General features: G+C 32.5%; 1 protein-coding gene across 5 annotated transcripts; it reads right to left on the bottom strand.

Annotated features, from left to right (window-relative positions):
- Positions 1–3,347: 3,347 nt before the first annotated feature.
- On the bottom strand, positions 3,348–9,769 carry LOC149550428 (potassium channel KAT3-like). 5 transcript variants are annotated; one of them, XR_016354203.1, is made up of 13 exons: positions 9,038–9,769; positions 8,655–8,870; positions 7,524–7,685; positions 6,883–6,940; positions 6,471–6,788; positions 6,130–6,366; positions 5,525–5,647; positions 5,285–5,383; positions 5,133–5,171; positions 4,663–4,880; positions 4,312–4,512; positions 3,812–4,067; positions 3,348–3,686 (listed from the first exon to the last, which is right to left on the bottom strand). XR_016354203.1 is itself a non-coding variant. In XM_089793458.1 (13 exons), the coding sequence occupies exons 1-13, from the start codon at positions 9,217–9,219 to the stop codon at positions 3,583–3,585; spliced, it is 2,181 nt and encodes a 726-aa protein (XP_089649584.1). In that variant the 5' UTR covers positions 9,220–9,698; the 3' UTR covers positions 3,348–3,582. The 5 variants fall into 5 exon arrangements, 4 of the variants coding, with proteins under 4 accessions (XP_089649584.1, XP_089649585.1, XP_089649587.1 ...); XM_089793458.1 differs by having other exon boundaries at positions 4,695–4,880; positions 9,038–9,698; XM_089793459.1 differs by lacking the exon at positions 5,525–5,647 and having other exon boundaries at positions 4,695–4,880; positions 9,038–9,693.
- Between the last annotated feature and the right edge of the window lie 2,363 nt (positions 9,770–12,132).

The raw sequence follows: 12,132 nt of genomic DNA, 5'->3' as shown, positions 1-12,132 counted from the left end.
GCAAAATCCTTCGTAACAACTTGGGTCTCATTAAGCAAGGGGAATTATTTATAGTTTCTCTTGGTTCCTTATGTGCTTTAAATTTTATATCATTTCAAAGTTAATTCCTTAATATAGGGCTTGATAGAGGCAAGCCTTCCCCCAACAAAGAAAACCATTTTTACTTGTGGCAGGTTCCAATATCAGAGTGTTGAATGTGGATCTAAGTAACCTTTTCAAAAAAAAAATAGGACTCACAAAAGTTTCAAGCTCTAGTATACATCAATTAGGTCGACATGTACCTCCAAGTTGATGTATACCCTCCAAGTAGATGTATACGCCACCACAAGTAAACTTATAACTAGGACAAATTATTTATTAGGTCTTATTTCTATCGATTTCATGATTCCAAATATTCCTTCTATTTTGTTCATGTTATTTCCAATCTACTATTTTTAGGCCTTTAAAGTGTCTTCCTCTTCATGTCTTTGGAGTAATTTTCATTCTTATTTGTCCATTTATGTTCCAAATATAATTCTTGCATAGGTTTGTACTTGTGTTTCTTGCATTTAAATTAATTAACCCTAGGAAAGTTAATCAATCTAGCAACCAATTCAATTTAACTAATTTACCTTCACATAACAAATCTAAGGTGAATTAACATTGCATGAAAGAGGGAGGCTTGCTTGCGTACTTCCTTAATACAATTTGAGTTTTGCATTAGCATTACCTCATCTTATTTGGGTCTTGCTAATCAAACTTAATTTCTATTGAGAGTTATACTCAAAAGCCCCTCTTTCTCTTATATTGAGTGTTAGGGTGAATATTTCAATTGATAAATACATCTTATAGATCACTTTCATTTTTTCCCAAAACAACTTAATATAGAAATGCAATGTTTGTGGGATACTGTTGGAGGACATTATGGATGAAGATAAGGACTTATTTGAAGTTTTGTTTATCCTATCATCCACAAAATTATGTCCAAATAGAAGTTGTAAACACGAGCTTGGGTATTTCACCAAGAATTTTAGTTGGTGATAAGCTAGGGGATAGGATTTGATTCTACTTCAAGATGAATTTGCATATAACAACTCCATTGATAGAACTATGGATAAAATACCATTTCATATTGTTTATGAGAACAACGCAAAGGGTATTTGAGATTGAGAAAGTTGGACATAGCTGTCATGTAGAAACATTTAGTTACTAAGCAAATGAACAACCTGCATGAAGAGGTAAGAAAATATATCATTGAAGTGATTTTTCAGCACAAGTCTAAATCTTATTTGAAGAGGAGACATAAGGAGTTTTGGATTGGTGATGATATGATACTCTAAAAAGGAAATAAAGCTTTCTAGTTGGTACTTAAAACAAGCTAAAAATGATAGAATTTGTGTCTTACAAGAATGAAATAAGCATGATTTTGGTAGAACCTATGAAGTGGAGTTACCTGATGAGCTTAATATTTCTCCCATATTTGAAAAATTAGATCTAGCATATTATCACAAATCTAAGTTTAGAGGGGATACAATAGGAACATGGGTGAACATTTTAACATCTACTTCATATACTGAGGAGATAGAGAGGCAATTTCAGAGAGAAGGGTGATTACGAGCACAAGGAACACACAATGCTTTGAATATTTGATAGAAGGATTTACAAGACCTATTCATGAATCATCTTGTTTATCAAAAGTTGAGGTCAAAGGCCTTCATTTTCATTTTTAGAAGTGATAGGGTCACTATCCTTTCTATCATGGTTGTCTAATGCAAGAGCATCCATGTGGAGGGAGCCCCATCAATACTTTGAAACCCGTCTTAATATTTGTGTTACATTCTTATTTAAATGTTTGCCCCAAATTTTAGAAAAATGTGAGTGGTTATGGGAATAACACAAGTGATGGGTATATATTTTTTAGGAAATACTCCTTTAAAGGGGTTTGTAGTATTTTCTCAGAGGGATTTTTTAGAGTGGAGTTTTCAAATAGTCTAGGTGCAGGTTTGAGAATGGTTTTAGGGAGAGAGCTTTGTGTTTTAGCTTTTGAGATAATTTGAAGGAGGCTTGGGGAAGCAATTGTTGTTGTTAAAAATTATCAGTGTTGGAGGTCTATGATTAAACCGCATTAGATTTGGGACTATATTCATTAGCCCATAGACCACAACCTCATCTATTTAAAGATAAGGCCTTTTTTAAATTTATGAAGATTTTTTTGTTTTAATTTGCATATTTTTATTTTGGTTTCATAACATTTCATTTGCATTCAAGTTTTAATCTCTATAGGAGGGCGTATTTTTAATCCCTCTTACATCACTCCACCTCATTACATCGAAATGGCTAAGCAACTGACAAAATGGCTATTTATTACAATTTATTAATTGTTTAATAATCATAAAACCATTATATTTTAATTTTAATATTAACAAATAAATGCCTAATCACAACCATTTGGTTGGATGTATAGACACTTCCTCATTACACTGGGAAAAGTTGATAGGTAGAACAAGGGAAAGCTACTACTTAGATACATAAAAAAATACAAAAATGTCTTGGTGGTTCCAAAAGAACCATATAGTTGCAAAATTGCCACTTTATGCAAAGCAAAAGTACCAATTAGGCAATTATTATTAGGAGAGTGCTTTTGATATGAGCAAACACTATGTGAACATGCAAGAGGTCTTGCTACATACTTAGGTAATAACTTTTGTGTTTGAACTTGAAATCATTTTTTTTTCGGTAATATGAATATCTTCTCAAGAGGAATCATGCTCTATATTGTTTTCACCTCTACATAAACTTGTACTTATAAGGTCATTGCTTCTTGCTAAATTTATGTACACATCCCTATTCAAAGATATTACATCTATTTCAAAATAATGATTAAGTCTTATTGATGGCAAAAGATTTCTTTCCTATACTTAGTTAATCTTTTTACATGAGCCAACTGGGAATTGAAGCTATGATCACCTCTTCACTACTAAGGTGCTCAAACCTTTGAGCTTCTAGCCTGGTTATAACCAATATATCTATGGGCCATATGTAACTTAATTTTCAATACTCCCCTTTGAGCTACAATATAGGTGCTTAGAAGTTGAGACCCCTAGTCTAAATTTAACTTTGATAGTTAAGATTTAAAAATAGTATCATCTATTTACTACTAATGTGCTCCAAAATTAAATTATCAGTCCATTTGTAACCAACCAGTCTACAATTTTGATATAACTTATAATTTCGTCTATAATATTGTAAGTGAATTCCTACAATATAATTGCCATTATTAGAGCTATGAAATCTTCTGAACAATAGCACTTTGCCCATGTCTATTGGTACATGTTTGAATCAGTTATATTAGTGAAATAAAACAAAACTTTCCAAAATATATCAAGAATTTATTGTTCCAAGGTCATGTTAATATAAAAATCGAATTAGAAAGACGAACATTACAGTTTTGGCAGAGCCGTAAGGTAGTATAGTATATACATTATAATCCTTTTATATTTTGCTAATTGCAGATTAACTCCTGATCTTTTCCATAAAGTCAGAACAAAATGATTATCTGATCTTTTTAGTCCTGCTGATTGAAACTTATCTTATAAAATTAAATTAACAAAAATATAAATGCTCATTGTCCCTAATTACATTGATATCATCGATCTCTGCACCATCTGGGTTCAGTACAATGGCTGCTCTGTATCCGAATGTTTGCCCTGTTATCAAGTACACGAGGCATATTGTTGAAGAGATAATATTTGGAAAAGAATTTTGAATTTGCTCAAAATTAAATCAACACATCTAAGCAATCGAAATATAATGCCAAATCGCTAGAATCTACCTGCTATTTGCAATAGTTCCTCCAGTGATGAAGGCAAAACAATCAATTTTCCACGTAATATATCTGATTTCTGATTGCTTGGATGGGATAAGTGCATTGTTACTCTTTTGGGTTGACTTGCAACTGATTGAGGATGAAAAGAGTTGGAGATTGAGTTAATTTTCAGATCCCCTATTGCAGAATTCATGCTCATCTCCCGTTCAAGCATGCCAAATAATGCATGGTGAAAACCATCCAGTTTTTCAATATGCTTATTCTGGAACGAATTAGTTACAATGCAAATGATTAGTATGGCTGCTGATCAAGGGGACTGTTATACTTTATGGAATTTAGTTTAGGTTTTGTACTCTAAGGCTACTCTGTTCCTTAATAAGACTTTATAGGAAGGAAGCTTTTACAAGGGGATTCAATCTGTTAATATGATTTTTTCCAAAATATCAGTTCATAAGATCAAAAACATTGGCCCATTGATAATAAGAGTAATAAATACTTTGACTAACCAGAGAAGCGAAGCCATTATAATCTGCATCTTTAGATTTGGATCCTCTTTTCAGAAGTTCTTCCATGAATTGGGCATTCCCTTTTGAAGCTGTATAATTAAGGCCTATTGGCAATGGAGAATCTGCATCACTTTCTGTATAAGCAACCTGTATTTCGGATGGCAGATGCTCTAAATTTGTTCCTTTAAGCTGCTTCAGATGCTGTGGAAAATGAGAGAATGTAAAAATTATCTTCGCCATCTTGTAAGAGAGGGTAGTTATTGCTTCCCTCAATATGCCTAAAGAATGCAGCTTCATGTTAAAAGAAAAATGTTTTCATTGAATAAACTAAATTGCAGAAAAGGAAAAAACCATATGTGCCAGAGTCCTAGATGTTTGGAGACCTCAAGAACGTTGTTGATAATAATCCTTCCATCTGAAATATTTAAATGTATCAGATTGATCAAAACATTCTTATTAAGTCTTAGAAGTTGAGAAAGCTTTCTTGTTCTGACTGTAAATGGCTGTGGAATATTGAACAGGATTCCGATCTCTCCAACTATATCTCCTGGTTCAACCGATTGAAGAACCTGGAGCCATTACCTCATATAAGAAATGACACCAGATAATCAAATGAAAGAAGATTTCATTAAAAAATTGTTAAGTTCTCATTGAAAAGAGCTTACAAATTTTTCCACAAATACTAGAACAAATGTGTAACCCTCTTCTAAATTTGGGTTCAATTACTTTGAGCAACACTCCCGAAACTACACTCAAGATCTTAGAAGAGAATGGACATTCATATAAATAAATTCTTTTTTGTGATCTAATTTAAAACTTGCCTTTTCTGAAGTTGGACCATCCTCCGTTAAAATTAAATCCTGAAATACAATATCTGTCCCAGTTTACAATTCATATGCTTACCAAATAGTGTCAAAGCAGGAATCATGATAGATATGGAAAAGGAATGCAAGATTGCGAGAATGTAACTTACAGCTGCTCCAGAAACAACTATATATAGCTCAGATGGGATCTCATTCTGAAGAATTACATCTTCTCTAGGAGGAATATACTCTGCCACCATCTCTGTCACCTGTAATAAGGAATGCACATAGAGATAAATGCTTACAACTTTACATAACTTCAATACGACTAGTACGCAAATACCCACAAACGAAAAAGATATAAGAAATAGAGAATAATAAGTACATAAGAAATTGAGAATAATAAGTACATAAGAAACAATATAGGGGAAGAGATCTAGTCCAATTGTGCCAAAAGTACTATTTTTTGGTGCGCGGAATATCAGCGAGTGTTTTAGAAGGACACTTTTTGACGACTTTGCACTCCATAGCTTCTACATAGAGAGATCAGTAAACATCCAAACATGAAACCTTAGCTTTAAGCTCTTGAGTCACCTACTGAGGTACACTGTAAAAATCAGCACAATTCAACTAACAGTTTAGGAGATCTAGATGCACAAAGTTAACCCGAACAGCTATTGGATCTCTTCCTCAATAGAGAACAGGTCAAATTATTGGTATAAGAGGTATTTATTAATCCATTAATGAGGCAAAACAAATTATTGTTATTAGTAAACCTTACAATCTTATATATTCTTTCATTCTCTTAACATTATGGGCTTCATGTGCGTGCAGGGGGCCCGGTCCCAAAGGGCTGGATGGGAGAAGAAGCTAGAATAGTTCATAGAATGTAATCTGAAATGTTGATGTAAAAAATTACACAACTAAGTTCTAAAACAATTGAATGATATTAGCATAGATTGTAGAAACTGTAAACCTACACTAATATTTTTTTAGCAAAAGGTGATTCATTTACCATCTGAGTAATGAAATCATCTGAAACGCCATGAAAGAGATAGACTTTCTGCGTTATTGAGTAAAACAAATGTTGAGTTATGGCAGACTGAATTGTCCTGGGAAGGCCTGCTACAGTTTGCTGCTGCAAAGCTTCGGTTTTGAACTTGAGCCTCATATGTCCAAGGATTTGTTCTTTTAGTGTATGTGGCAGTCTGTTTCTATCACAGAAATCTGAGGCAGCATTCGCTGCATCTCTCTATACCCCATCTAACATAGCACTCCATCAGCAATTACATAGAAAACCAATATACTAGGTTATTAATATGCATCCTAATTAATACTATTACTGCATATACTTACAAAGTTAAATGTTCTTCTAGTGCCATGGACAACAAGATTGGTCATATTGCCTATCAAGTAGGCTTGTAACCCAAGATTGAAGAGCATGTATGCTATGGTGAAAACCATTTCTCCAGTGTTTTTAGCATGGAGATCTCCATACCCCACAGTGCTTAAGGTTGTTATAGACCAATACATGGAGGAGACATATTCAGTCCAGAGGCTTTCCTTCTTGAAGTTAGGGTACGTATTACCAATCCAGGTGCTTTTGGGGTCAGGATACCGCCGTGCCAGTAGGTAGTAGAAACACCCACCACAATGGACAGCAAAAAGAGTCACCTGGGCCATCACAATCCCTTATAATCATCCTTGTTTAAGATGAAACTGAATCAAGAAATCAAATATCAATCATAGAGATGTTTTGAGTCCTTACACAAATAAGCTTTATGCATCTTGTCCAAAAGTAATTCAGGCGCACGTCCTTCTCTAACCTACATCTCAGCAAAGAATTTTCCTAAGTTTTTTGCAGTGATCTTCAGGTGAACTTTTAGTTATTCAAAACCTTTTCAATTAATAGCTAATGCCTTAATATACTTGAATTCTGTTTCTGATTTAGGAGATAACTGCAGCAAGTTTTGGATCTTAACAAGAAAAGATGGATCTAATTGCAAGATTCTTCTGACAACAATTAGGCAGATTGATTACGTTTGGGCGTGTAGGCGTTGATTACTGAATCCATAGTTGATAAAATAAATATCTGACGCATCCTTTTTCTGATGAGGGTTTTCTGGAGAGATCTAATTGTAACCATACACTTCTGAATTCAATTTTGTAAGATTTGTTATATTCTATGATCTAATATCAAAATAATATGAACTAATTGTTAGGAACTGTGAAAAAGCTTATATATTTTAAAGATACAATCGACTTAAAGACTTGATCTCAGAAAAACACTGCAATTAAATCTCCAATTAAGTGCAATTCTATGTTACAAAGGGAAGGAATGTGCAAAGGGAAGGAATGTGCAATTGTATATTCTATATTCTAACTATGGTTATGAAGATAATGAACTACCTGGCAAATAGTGCACTGACCCTCCTCAAACGCCATAAACGGGTCATTTCTAAAAGACCATAGGAGATCCCCCACTTGTGCTTTCCACTGAATATGTAGGAAGTAGCCTCGTGAAATGGAACTGTAGAAATCACATCCAATATAAACCAAGTCTTAAGATACCTGCAATGCAGTATACACAAGGTTTATTTCGATACCTGTCAAAGTGTACTAATTCATATCTCTTCATTCCATTCAATGTGAGTTCCAAGTTATCCATTCAAACTCATGAGAAAGGCATGCTAGTTAATTCAGATTGAACTATCAAATGATTGACTCCTGAGACATAGACAAGTGAAGTAATGGCCATTGTTGAAATTCCAATTAAACAGAAGGGTGGAAATCAGCCACAAATTCACAAATATATATTGAATTATACAGCGAGAGTATATTATTATGCTCTTTGTTTGTAAACTCTGTTAATTTCTTATAACTTAGATCAATTGTACAAAAAATTCAAAGAAAGAAATTCAATTTGCTTTATAACAATTAATACTCTAGGTTAATTAACATAAGCAAATAGTGGAAACAAACTAATAGAAGTCAACAGAAACCCCAGCTTGGAGAAAAACCTGCAACTGTTGGATTTTCTATTCAGCCTAACAACAAACTTTCTCTTCCAAAATATAATAGAATCCAAATCAATTCAATTTTACTACTTCAATCTTACATATATAAAGCCAAGCTACTTTACTTACTTAGCAAGGAAAGAATGTTTCTTCCTTTCTTAAGCTTTAAATCATACATAAAATCACTTCATGTTTTTTTCGAACTCACAAATTTAGAAATATTCTTTTAATAAATAAAAATAAAACTGTTGTTAAATATCCAACTTAAGTTAAATATCCTTTGAGGTTGCAATCAATTAGAATCACATAATTTAGACTTCCTATAATATTGTTAAAACAAACTTTATTGCAAAGTTTCACAACCTCAAGACAAAAACAAAGCAACAAATAGAACAACTGCATCGCAAAACATATACATATACAGATTTATCATCAAGTAACCCATATAAACAGTGAAATGAGTTGAGTGTATACTTCACACCCACTATAGCCATTTAAAGTTCTTGGTAGTATGATCCAGTACCTGATGGCAATTTTCTTGGGTGTATCTTCCCATACATAGGTAGTTCTATCAAAGTAGGCAACGAAGAATGTCATGGTAATATCAATGAAAAAGAAGCCATTGACCACATTGTCCAACACGATCAATGCCTTCCCAGGCTTTGGAACAAAGGCTAGCTCGAATGGTGAGATCCACGCAGAGTAAATGACCAGCACTATCAGAAACAAACACCACCACCTGGACGAAATAAGTCATAGTCTCACATCAGATATCACTGAATTTCACTTTTGTTGAGTAGAAGCAGATCAAAATCCAAGTTAGATTGCTATTATGATATTATAAATAACCAAATATAGAAACAAAATCAAAATACATTATTGCATGGACCTTGTAATTATTTGTACCTGTACCAAGGTTCAATGGGAGAAATAATGTGCTTCCTTAGCTGGAGCCTCCAATTACTTCTAGCCCCCAAGGGAGGCAGGAAGCTACTATTGAAACTATACGATCTTCCACTGGTACACTCTTCTCCCCCATTGCATATATTGTAACAGCTAGCTCCAAATTGTCTTCTTTTATCTCCCATCTGTTAGCGTTAACAGGTTTCTTGAGTTTTTCACTTGCAATCGTGTTTCTCCACAAGAAAAGTGGCAATAATCAATCTGGGTCTTGAGGTTATGTTCATATAAGGGGGACAATGTTTTGTGCAGGAGGGCTCGAGATGCTTTCGGTGATGTTACATGAGCATCCTGCCATTCAATTGATTGAATGATTTTTTTCCCCACAACAATTATGATGTTGGGTATGGAATCGTTTTTAACGATGCCCAACGTAAATTCACCGAGATACGATCTCCTGTTACATAATTGAACGAGGAAGTTGAAATGCTTAACTTTTTAGACTACTCTTCTACTCTGACCACTGGTTAGATTGTAATGGTGGTGATTAAACTCGCTAAATGATCTATAGAGTGAGGTGATAATTCATATGTTTCGTGTCACTTAAAATGTATGAGTTATTGAAGTTTTATATACCATAAACATACCAGTATTAGCAGAAGGCAGCTCTGATTATTATATTATAGTGTTCAGAAATTTGTATATAGAATAGGGTGGCTTTATAGGTACCAGCGTGCGGAAAGGAGAGAAATAGTTTGGAGGAAGGCCCATATGCTTTTTGTGTAAGCAGGTTACATCAACCCCACATTCAGGCTCTCAGATTTTCATACATTTGTACTTAAAAGTTGGTTTTAGAACTGCTTTTAAAGTGTAATTAGATTATTTGTTGCTTTTTATTGATTCTTAGTTTCTTTTATTAACATAGCTTTTGGAATAGTACTCTTTATTTTATATCAATAGAAATGGTCATATTACTAATTTATTTTTTCTTATAAGATATAAATAATCAAGTATTAATTTAAATTGTTTTCTTTTATGATTTAGATAACTTCGTAGAGCATGTTCTCATGCTATTGTTAGGCTTATCTTGGTTAGTTCAATATTTATAAGAGTAATATGTGAAGCTGATGGGCCATGAAAACAAAATTTGCTGCTTCTTTTCAAGCATTGCTCTTAAAAAAAATATTATTTGTTGTAAATAAAATATAGATGCAAGAAGTTAGGCCAATGAAAAAAAAGATAACTTGTTTTTATGGAAACACTACTAGCTTATTTCAATAAGCAGTTGCTGCTTCTTTTAAGCCCTCTTTTCTCCCATAGCTTATTTTCAATTCCTAAACAATAGCCAAAGATTCCAATTTTTCTCCTTCTAGAAATTAAAATTTTAAAAGGGAACACTTCAGCTACTTAAATTTAAGAGAAATGACACTTAAACATGAACATGAGAACATAAGATTATATATTTGTATTAGCAAAAGCCACTTCTTATTATTAGTTTACAGTATTGTATATAGAGTGGGTCAACTTTATAGTTATCCAAATGTGAAAGGCATAGATAATTTTTTCTGTAAGCATATTACATCAACATTGCATTCTTGTAATTAGATTCTCATTTATTTGTACTTAAAGTTGATTTGAGCATATCTTTATAAATAGATTGATTATTCCTTGTTATGTTTTTTAATTTTTCCTCTTCAATATACTAGTATCAAGTGTGTATATATTTTAAATTATATTCTTTTCTAGTCTACATAAAATAGTCATGATGTTTGAGTTATATTTTAATTCTTTCACTTATTTACTATTCTTATGTTTCTATTTCTAAAAAAATTCCTTAAAGTTAATTCAAGGTTTTCTCTCAAGTTTAGTTATTTACTTATCTACCATTCTTATATTTAGATTTATAAAATTATGTAGAATTTATTTAATTTGTTCTTCAAAAGCATATCAATTCTTAGCTTTTTATAACAATGTACCTCTTTCACTTTTTCCCATTACATATAAAGTCACACACACAATTTAAATCATGCTCTTATTTGGTGGATAAACTCTACACCTTACGCCTTTGTAGTGTAGATGAAATAGATTTGATGTTTAGTTTTTAAACAACACTTTAGTTCTTTCACTTATCAACCGTATAATTTTATATGTAGCAATTTAATTTAGTTTCTTTAACAAATCATAATATAATAGTTATATTATATTTTTAGGTTATTAAAATAAAAAATGAATGATTAAATATAAATTGAGTAAATAAGTAGAGGATAAAGAGATATATGTAATCTCAAGGTTGGTATATTTTTGTGGCTATAAAAGGTAGAATAAGGGTTTGAATGAGTTTTTGAGTCTACGAGAGGTTAATAAATGCATTAGAAACTCATTTCAAACAAACCATAATTGTGTTTCACAGTGATCACTTGATCCATCAAATAAAAATGTTCAAATGCCAATAGTGAAGGGTGCACAATATATTGGACAAGAGGGGATAAATATATGTTGAATTCAAGTCAACATTGAACATTAATTACTAGTGATAATTTCTTAACTTACCACATCTAGATATATCATTAAAGTATCTATTATTAGTTTATTGAATAAGGAATACAACTACATATTCATGCATATGAATAGTAGATTTACATGGAAATCCAAAATGAAGAAAAACCACATTGAGAACAGTTGCTTGGATCTACTATTCAAATCCATCCTTATAAAAATAAAATACTTTTACAACATGAAATAGGCACCAACCTACCATAGACAATGATCCCAAGTACATTTGTAGGCAACAAACTATAGACGATAATCCCTAGTGATAACTTCTTAACTTACCACATCTACATCTGTTCGATTAGTTTATCAAATAAGGAATACAATTACATATTCACACATATGAATACTATGTTTACATGGAAACCCAAAATGGAGAAAAACCATAATGAGAATAGTTGCTTGGATCTACTAGCCAAATCCATCCTTATAAAAATAGAATACTTACAATATGAAATAGGTGCCAACCTACCATAGATAATGATCCCCAAGTACATTTGTAGGCAACGACCTATAGGCAACAATCCCCAAGTACATTTGTAGCTATCAAC

The sequence above is a fragment of the Cupressus sempervirens genome, chromosome 7 (genome assembly GCF_028749045.1).
Source record: "Cupressus sempervirens isolate cs-2001-9-10 chromosome 7, ASM2874904v1, whole genome shotgun sequence".
In the NCBI taxonomy this organism is placed as follows: domain Eukaryota; kingdom Viridiplantae; phylum Streptophyta; class Pinopsida; order Cupressales; family Cupressaceae; genus Cupressus; species Cupressus sempervirens.
Note: the sequence above shows the minus strand (reverse complement) of the source record. Positions and strands in the feature narration are given on the sequence as shown.

What these genes read in the sequence shown, in the direction of transcription:
- LOC149550428 (XM_089793458.1), bottom strand. Translation starts at nt 9,219, where the DNA reads ATGGGAGATAAAAGAAGACAATTTGGAGCTAGCTGTTACAATATATGC. An exon ending in TCCCCTATATTGTTTCTTAT is followed by an intron (nt 5,384 to 5,524) that starts GTACTTATTATT and finishes TCCTTATTACAG; the next exon opens with GTGACAGAGATGGTGGCAGA. An exon ending in ATGGTCCAACTTCAGAAAAG is followed by an intron (nt 4,881 to 5,132) that starts GCAAGTTTTAAA and finishes TAATGGCTCCAG; the next exon opens with GTTCTTCAATCGGTTGAACC.